Below are 9,711 nucleotides of genomic sequence, written 5' to 3'. Positions count from 1 at the left end.
CGAATTAACTTGAAAAATTTAAGCGGTGAAATAAGGTTGATTCCACGTTACACAACCCAAAAAATTAAGTCTATTCTATTTAATTCTATTTTGCATTTTGGAAGTCATCCAGTTACCAAAATAATTTTGAACCGGTGCATGACCTACTTTTATACGCAAGGTATTTATGGCCTGAGAAATCCAAGGTGAAAAGTGCCAATTATGAGTTCTTCCATGTCTTGTAATACTTCCCATCTAGACCAAAAGTAAAATAATTAATATCTGTGAGGCATTTACTTAAATGTACATAAGAACCTACAATTATGTTGTGATATAATATATAATCAGATAACACCGCATCAGTCAGTCTCGGACCTGCGTTGTATGATGCAAATTGTCTGATAATGTTGAAATGTAGCGATCCTTCTACAGAAGAGGTACCTCTACTACATCTATATCTCATTAAGCCATTTTTATCTTCTCCTATTTAAGTATTGCCTTGTCTAATTTCTTTCAAGATTTGATTAGACATAATTACAGCCTCATTATCAGACAAAGCCAGGCCAGTTCTTGAACACAATCCATTTTGGTATTTTCAAAGATAATCTTGACCATAGGATACAGCTCTGCTGGAGGGGGAATGTATCTTCTAACACCTTAAAAAATATACGAGTATTCCAATCTGTACCAATCGAAATTAATTATACTTCTACCCTAGGTTTATCGTCACTGTCAATAACGAACAAAGCATCACAAAATCTATGAATAAAATCTTTGCTTAAACCATGTCTGAGAGATACCTTTATGAGTTCAGGCAAATGAAACGCATCTTTCAAAACTCTTGAAGGAAGGGCCCTCGAGGAATTGCTAGTACTTGAAATAGGCTCAGTATTACTTCTAGAAATGACAGGAGGGTTAGAAGCTTGAACAAGAGACGAGATACATTTTGGCTCCGAAGCGACAAGCAAATTGGCTCTATTGACGGAAATAGTAAAGTTTGGTTGTTCAAAGTCCTCCAGTGATTAATTGTCTTTGTATCAATCTAGTAAAATACCAGGTATTGACACTTTGACAGTTTCCATTCCAATCGAAGATTTATTTTTAGGGGTAATCAATTGTTCACGTTTTGATAAATTTGATTCATCCGGTAAGATATCACGCAAATAACCTAATGCAGCGGGAGTAGCTTTGTCAGCCTAAGAAGGATATAAAGCAACAAAGGTACCGACTGGTGTTGACCTATAAATGTTTTATTTCACAGTGCAAAGATCCTTGAAGCTTTGGTAAATTTCAAGAGATATACACGCATCAACAGCTGCATATTCAACGTGACCAGGCGATAGAACATCTGTTTCCCAATTGCTTTTACGTATATCGTCTGGTTTTAACATATTTAAATGCAGTACGTCTCCGCACATTTTTTGCAATGAGTAGTTTTGTCTTGTGGCCATTTCTTTATCATAAAAAAGTGTGCCAAGTTCTAGTTGGTTGGTGTACTGGTTAAACCATACTGGGAAAATTTAGCTAGATCACCACCGATCTGTCGGCCAACTTTTATGATTTTTGGAGATTCAATTAATTGTCTAAGCTTCACCACATCCCACCAATTTAAAAAATTTAAGATCATTTTGATCTCCGTGCAAGCTAAATTTGGACGTCAAATTTTTATTTTACTGCTAAATCACAAAAAAGCACAAAAAAAAGCACAGAAAAAAAAGTACAAAAAAAAAGTACAAAAAAAAAAGGTACCAAACAAAAATTACTGCATTATGTCATCAAAATTAATTTTTATTAATTGACAGGGGTGGCTTTAGATTGTGTTCTTTCTTTCAACTATTAATAAAAAAATGGCACCTAAAAAATCAACTATTATTAAAAAAAGACACCTAAAAAATCCACTATTCATAAAAAAAAGACACCTAAAAAATCAACTATTAATCAAAAAAAGACAACTAGAAAGTTCATAAGAGAAAAACGCAAAACCCTCGATTACCTTACTGATGAACTCCTTACAGAAATGGACGAGTTGGTGTGCTTCCGACGAGATGCTAAAGAACGACGTTTGAATGATTATAGTAGTGTTACTGGAATACCTGCGGTCGGATCTTCAGAAGAAAAAGAACAACAACATTATGACATGGGCGATTATGATGGTGGCTGCTCAGGTGGGTACAATAGCCATCAAGAGCAGGAACCAGTAGTCCTTAGCGATTCCGAAACCGACAGTGAAATCGAAGCTGTCGTCGGTCAGTCCAACACGACTACTGTCAACGCCAAGACCCAGTACAGGTCCAAGCAAAAGAAATCCTTTTTGGCGGGAAAGGTCTCTTGAAGGTGTTGCAAAAGCTTACCTTGCTTTCTTGGGTAGAAATGGCGGCATGCCCACAATGATGAGTGAGCATCCCGGCTCTTTGGTTCCCTGTGAGTGTCCTGCCGATCGTCTTACAGTTGTGAAGGTCGATTTCTTTTTTGTTTCCGGTATAGTGTAGAATGCAATCACATAATTGTTATATTTATTTTTTTAGTTGTGAAAGCCAAATACGACTTCCAATATTGTGGAGGTTGTAAGACATTTCCTTTTGCATTGGTGGAAGCAGGCATGTTCCCCCTAGCACCAGCCAGACCTACGGCTGCATTGCATCTCAGCCTCTGTGATTTTTTCGTCAACCTAAGAAACATCTTTGCGGGCTCTGCTGAAAAAATTGCAGAATTCTATAAGGTCTGCGCAAATCAGACAGCTCAGGTACAGTCTAATAGAGAAAGTTATGTTGTTTTTTTCTAAAATATTACGTAGGCCAATCTCTCTGCTGATAGATGCTTCCAACAGTATCATCCTGTACAACAAGATGGTTGAGCTGTCTGAACAGTTGGTGATGGGGGATATTTCCACATCATGTGCTGCTTGTCCTGAGGTTTGTGAAAAAAAAAGACAAAAAAACTGTCATATTAACTCTTAGATAATTTATATACCAGGTCGGATCAGATAATTTAAATGACAAGCAGTACATGATGATGGATGGAAACTTTCGTTTGAAAGGAAGAAGATCGTTGTTAGAGGACCACGACTTGTCCAAAGTCGCTGGCCTTGATGGGTTCAAGAAGTTTTGGATCCATCAAGCTTTAGTCGACAGATATGACCCGTCTGCGCAGGTAAATAATTATTAGTGACATTACAATAGAACATGTTAAATAATTTCTTTTTTTAATGCTAAAAGCCTGGTGCCAAGGGCACTACCACTACCAAGGGCACTACCACCACCAAGGGAACTACCGCCACCAAGGCTACATCTACCAAGGGTACCTCCACCACTGAAGAGGCTACATCTACCAAGGTCGCTGAGCCTCGCAAATGGCAGGTTGTGGTGCACCAAATCGCACCTCAGCCATTTATCCTGTTCGTGGTGTCTTTGGTCGCGGCTGCGCAAGACATGATACTGTGTTCCAACTAGCAGACATGGACGCCGGGGAAGGGTAACATTCGATTTTCTCTGTTTTTTAAAAAAATTGATATTTATCCATCTATTATAGGTTTAAGTATCCATTGGCTGCTATAGCCTCTGTTGAGAACCAGCTTGGTAGAAAGGTTCCTTTCATGTCATGTATGACATTGTATGCAAACTGGAGCCATCTATCAAGGTATGTTATATCAAAAATTGACAATTATCATATCACTAATTTATAAGTTTTAGCTGAACTTCCCCGGAATCGCCGGTTCTGACCGCTTGGGTCTGTCTGTCTTCCATGCCTACGCTCATGTAATGCACTGTCAGGTCAAGTACAACCCGAGGTTGATTGACAACTTTGGGTTGACTGACGGTGAGGGCATGGAAAGACTTTGGTCTTACTTGGCTAAATACATCACCATGACTAAACCCATGATGGCCTGAGAACCGGCGGTATGTCCTGTACATGGCTGTAAAGTACAGGAACACAGCCATCAAGTTCAATTTGGGTACGTTAACTATTTGAAGATAATACGGATCTATACTTAATTCAATTTTTTTTATCAGCACGAACTCTGAAGGAGAAGATCCGCCGCCTTGTTTTCGAAAAAACAAAAGAGGACAACAAGGTTAAAAGGTGGTCTGTTGAGCATTTCCGTGGTGTTGAGGAGCGTTACGCCAAGCAAGTAGCTAATCTTGGGGAGCGAGGATGTTCTGGAACTGATGTATTACATCTGCTTCCAAAAGCTATGTAGACGCCCACACTTTCCCTTTGAGCTTGAGCGTCTACATTAGCTTTAAGTAAGTACTCCTTTTGTTCAATATTTTTAGTATATTCATTATTTATTTCTCTATTATTAGGAACATCCTCAATGGCAATGCAAATGATTACATTGTCAGCTCCACCGGCAGGGCCTACTTCCGCAGTCAATTGGGTGCAATTGAAAAATATCTTGCTGATGTCGAGAGGGCTGCCGGTCGTAACGTCTCCGAAAGACCTACCATTCTGGAGCCAGCATACTTTGATTTTGCCGAGTCCCAATCGGTGGAAGTTTCTCAAGGTCAGAGAGGCATTGTTCAAGGATATTTTACGAAGTAATGTCCAAGCCTACTTTGACCTTGGGGATAAACTCCACAGTGGCCACATTGGTACGTACTTGTAATGTTTAATCCAATATTAGATATTTAACTTTGTTTTTGACTAGGGACTCGTCAGGCCGGGAAGCTGCAAGAAGGTATGCGGAAGCAAAAGTCCGCAGGTGATCGATGTTATCTGCATGTACAACACGGGTAACAAGGAGTTGATAGAGAGCCCATATGCAGGTATGTCTTGAGAAGTAGATACTTCCTCCATTAAAAAGAGATCCAATTAAAACACTAACATTTTGATTAGATATCGTAAAGTCGGTCACTTGGGACTTTGTCATGGACAAGGCAAACGGCTTTGGGAGGTGAACTGGTCAAAAGACGTCTCGACTTGGCTCCGATGGAAATGTTTGAAAGAAGAGCTAAAACGTTTAAAGGTATATTGAATCAAGATTGTTTTGAAAATAATAAAGAGAACTAATAAGTAATTATCATTGTAGCGAGACGTCTTCTGGCTAGGAGAACGTATCTCCAAAGAGAGGGAGTATTTGGTTTCGGCACTTGCGAAGCACGCTGAAGGAACTGGTGCTTGGGTTCTCCTTCAACGTGCGATGGAACTTAACGCCAGGTGGTTAACTTTTACCAAACACCACCTGGGCCATGTAGGGGGTTTTCGCAGTTCCCTGATTGCAAGTGCCCATATTGTGCGTCACGAAGAGCTCGAAGACGGGGTCAACTTGGTTGATGAAGGACAAGAAAATGATAAGGAAGAGGTAGAGGAAGAAGAAGAGGAAGAGGAGGAAAATGATGATGCATAATAAAAAAAATGATATTGTTAAATGTATTTTAGTGATTATGAATCATGATACGACTTTGAGTGGGTGTGGGTTTATTTAATAAATGAGTGATTTCATCATTTCATCAAATCACGCATTAAGGTGATTTAGTTTCAAACATCAATTATAATTTTTTCTTTGGGTGATTTTCTCTTACAATTTAGTTATCAAATGCCAATTCTCATACGACATGATTTAATTATTTTTGAATTAGATTCCTCCACCTGTATTTAATTTTACTAATCATGTTGTTGGATCTAGGATATATATAGTCTAAAAAATAAAAGTAAATTCCCGTAGATATAACATAATATTGTATCTACTTTATTAATTCAATCTTATGAAATGTCTAGCATCAATTAGTTCTTTAAAAAAGATATTGCATAATAAGAGTATTTTATTTGTGTTTGGTACTTATAATTATTGATATATCAGACATTTGTAAGAGAAGATAATTTACCGTTACTTATAAAACTAATTGTAATGAATAATAAGATTATATTCACGATATTCTACAAAAGTTGACAAAGGAAGAGAAAAAATGATAATAATACAGTATTGCATTATACTTTCTTTAAGGACATAAAGTTTTTATTTTTTATCAAATAATAATAAACATCACTACCCTCTTTATCAACAATAACGTTACGTGGATTTTCAATAAACATACTTTTATCATAGAGAAGTAAATATATCTTGACTATAACGTGATACAAAGATTTACCCTGCATAAATCTTTTGTAAACGAGTTCTTTATATTGACCTGTCATATAAACGTAAAATTGGCATTCTTAAATAGCTTTATAGAATTGAAAAGACTTTTCTTCATCTACTGAAATTGAGAAAACTAAGTGTAGGTTTGCTAGATCTCTATGTATACTTAAAAATTCAAACTTTGTTATCCAAATTTCCATTACATTTAGATTTTTTGAAAGTCAGAACTTCATAGAGTGTCACTTCACAATTGATCGCAATACTTTTTAAATAATATTATACAATGAGTGAAACTGTGGTATTTATTTAACAAGCCTCAACATGAAAAATACAGGTAGTCTTAATTTCGATCAGATATATATCACAAAAACGACCTTAAATTTGGAATAGAACATGCATCTTGCCTTTGTATTTCTTAAACATTTCGCTGAATCTTCATATCCATTCAGACCCTCGGCATCTATCAATACCATACTACATGTACAAATCAGCAACCGCATTCGAAATCTAAGTAATGGTAATTATAAACGTCATTTACTAAGGAAAATGAGCAACAGTCTATCTAATTTACATAATACTCGCATCTATTGCATTGGTGGACTCACATACATAGTATAATGAAGGACCATCCATTCATTTAGTCTCGGATGACAAAGGAAATTGTAATAAATATGGTTGTACTCAATACGCAATTCCTGGATTTTTTCTAAAAATTCCCAAATATTAAAGGGCCTATTATTACGTTGTTAAGATGCTTCGATCTGGTACTCACCTACGTCCAGTATAAAAAGGACATTGAATATAGAGACAACCGTAACAGGTATTAACACGACCCCTTATATAATACAAGACTTGGAAAGAGACGTAGGGTTGAAGTAAAGATGAATAAAAATTAAAGTTTTGCAAACAGCGCGTGTTTATTAATAAGCTTGAATGAAGGTAATTTGGGTTGTGGTCAAGAATGAGGTAGAAGAAGCCTGACAGAATGCTTTGAATAGATAACGTACACTACCTGGTACTTCAAACATATACATGTTCAACGCATTTACCTTCAAAAAAATTTGCCATAAATCTTCCATGTAATTAGGTTAATTCAGAAATCTTGCATGGGAGATTACGCCTGGAGTAAAAGTTCTAGGAAGTTCAATCTTGCATAAAATAATATCAGTATGTTATATGTTTGTTCTAGTATACCTCACTTGCGACATTGACAAGTAGATGTGGAGTAAACATGAATTATTTCATAAAAGAATCAATAGCAGAGAGATTTTGTAAATAAAAAAAATGGGGGCCCTCTCAAAAACTGCCTAGACCCTGTAAAAAAAAGCCGAAGTGTAAAAAAAATTTCTTCTGTCCATGGCGCAATTATTCACCAATGAAACTGATCCACGCTGTGACAAACATCTAATTTTTGTAAAAAAGCCACAGAATTCTTTACCCCTGGTCTTTTTTTTTTCAAGTAAATACCCTTTTACCTTCAGCATCTAATTAAAAAAACCTCACAAGACACAAACACTTAATGGGCTCTACTAGGAGTTTAATCCCTTAACCTAAGCTAATAGTAGATGATGGTTATTGTTCAATTAATACAATGGTAGAATTTAAATCAAATTTCCGTATTGTCAACCATCTTACATTCTACGCTTCAAGCACTTACTAACGTGGCAGTTCATTAGATTTATACCCCTTGCTGTCAGAGTGATGTACTAAAGTTTGCCACTTTTATCTCCCATGAGAGCAAACAGTTTCCTTGAATGCCTTTTGCTGTACTGATCTCCCCGTTAGAAAAATGTCCTTAATAGCATTGTTTTATATTTCTTAAAGCTGCAAGCACTGATATAGATACCGAGCATTTATTAGCGACACGATATATAAAAAGCAAGTTTAATACATTTGAGAGACGTCACTACTAAATATATGAACTACTAGTCTTTCTTAACGTTATATATTTTATTTGTATTAATGTACTTGCTAAAATAATATACTCCTTAGTTTCCATGTACTTCGTAATGCCTATGTACTTTTTAACGTCAATGTACTTCTTAGTGCCCATGTACTTTTTAACGTCAATGTACTTCGTAGTGCCCATGTACTTTTTAACGCCAATGTACTTCTTAGTGTCAAAGTCTATGAGCTATCGTCAGGAGTTATATAAAATGTTTCTGACCTCCATGTTGGGTTGGCTCTTACCGTAGACTTTGCCATTCCGAAGAGCCACTCTAACTCGACTTCGTTTTTATTTTAACGATAAAAAAATGTATCTGATACGTACAGTATTAGAACAGATACGAACATTGCCATACTAATACTTAAAAAACAAGTACCATACCTTGCAGACGATCTTATAAAAAAAATGTATTGACATGAGTGTTAATTGCCTGATTAAAATAATAGCTTTTTTTACCAATTCAACCTTTGAGATATAACTTATCCTATGATTCATAAGAGTTTACTTTTTTTTTTTTTAGAAAATTAAAACAAATGAAAAGAGAAGAATGGAGATGTTTTTTTATTCAATCATTGTTCGTTTCAATAGAATCTGCCCTAGTGGAATGGCGAGACAGTTTAAACTTCAGATTGTTTAAACTGTTCTCCACTATTTTGAAATTGCTCCTTGCCATAAATTTCTTATGGAAAAAATCCGGCAACGGCCAGTTCTCGACTACAATATTCTGGCTTGTGAGAACTGTTCCCCCAGGTCCTCAAACTTCACCAGTTTCTTCCAAGGTATTTTTTCATACCCAGTTTCGCATTGGCAATCTACATAATAGGATTAGGCAAGGATCATTTTGTATAGATTATGATCTTACTGATTGAGTTCCTGAGGGATTTTTTGACACCAGAAACTATTTGACTGTGCAATATTTCACGAGTGTGAGGAGAGGCTAAACTTAAGTTTGGAAATTAGAGTAGTAATTGCTATTTTTGCTTTTATATATCGATATCGTTACCACGGGACTTGGGATTGACGTACAATTTACTTCTTTTTTCCGTCGTCCCAAGTCCATTTTACTAACGTTCTCTAGTTTATAACAGTTTAGTATTTTAATAAAGAAATTACGTAAAGCCATACCTCCATAACAAACATGGTTCCAGGTTATCTTTTTCCCAAACATTCCAATAAATTCTGTGCCGTGAAACCGGTTCAAGACTTTGAGAAAACTCATTAAAGTTTCCCAAACTTCACGTCTCGACAAACCCGTATTAATCAGGTTTTCCATTTCGTTTCTCTTTTCCATCGTCATAACGGTTGCTTCGAGTTCGGTATGCTCAGCATCTGACAGTTTCTGATACCCCTCAGACAAAATCTTGCGGGTTAAATAATTTGACCCAGATTCTCCACCAAGAAGCTTTTCCTTTTCTTGCTGGCAGTAGACATTGTCCTTGCTGATGCCACGGGTTCTTTCAGGCAAGGTGACCTCCTGATTGTGGTATCGACCGATAAGTCCCTTCATCTCTTCCAGGGTAATTGTTGGATCATCTTGTCTGCATTCCAATCATAATTCCATATGTTCTGCTTTACGTCTATCTGCTTCCGCGCGAATGCGAGTGTAAGTGACAAATCAAGGTTAGAGACGAGCAAGATTTTTTTTTAATACGAATAAAAGAAAGAATTCAACGTCTAAAGCCACTCTTGCCAATAAATAAAAAAT

The 9,711-nt window shown here is 36.5% G+C and overlaps 3 protein-coding genes across 3 annotated transcripts; 1 reads left to right on the top strand and 2 right to left on the bottom strand.

The window, feature by feature from the left end:
* Positions 1 to 574: 574 nt before the first annotated feature.
* Positions 575 to 1,370, bottom strand: EV154DRAFT_571765 (uncharacterized protein; the record flags this gene model as incomplete). The annotated part of the gene is made up of 4 exons (XM_051606289.1): positions 575 to 628; positions 693 to 954; positions 1,045 to 1,175; positions 1,239 to 1,370. The coding sequence occupies 4 exons, from the start codon at positions 1,368 to 1,370 to the stop codon at positions 575 to 577; spliced, it is 579 nt and encodes a 192-aa protein (XP_051450538.1).
* Positions 1,371 to 1,885: 515 nt separating this feature from the next.
* EV154DRAFT_583058 (uncharacterized protein) lies at positions 1,886 to 3,428 on the top strand (the record flags this gene model as incomplete). Its single annotated transcript, XM_051606697.1, has 6 exons — positions 1,886 to 2,262; positions 2,348 to 2,457; positions 2,505 to 2,741; positions 2,794 to 2,891; positions 2,953 to 3,129; positions 3,195 to 3,428. Coding segments are annotated over 6 exons (1,233 nt in total), but the record flags the coding sequence as incomplete, so codon positions are not given.
* A 5,145-nt stretch (positions 3,429 to 8,573) lies between these two features.
* Positions 8,574 to 9,513, bottom strand: EV154DRAFT_532195 (uncharacterized protein; the record flags this gene model as incomplete). Its single annotated transcript, XM_051603873.1, has 3 exons — positions 8,574 to 9,016; positions 9,040 to 9,080; positions 9,132 to 9,513. The coding sequence occupies 3 exons, from the start codon at positions 9,511 to 9,513 to the stop codon at positions 8,990 to 8,992; spliced, it is 450 nt and encodes a 149-aa protein (XP_051450536.1). The 3' UTR covers positions 8,574 to 8,989.
* Positions 9,514 to 9,711: the final 198 nt, after the last annotated feature.

The sequence above is a fragment of the Mucor mucedo genome, assembly GCF_025094135.1.
Source record: "Mucor mucedo strain NRRL 3635 chromosome Unknown EV154scaffold_245, whole genome shotgun sequence".
Classification (NCBI taxonomy): Eukaryota; Fungi; Mucoromycota; class Mucoromycetes; order Mucorales; family Mucoraceae; genus Mucor; species Mucor mucedo.
This window is presented reverse-complemented; position numbering and strand designations above follow the sequence as displayed.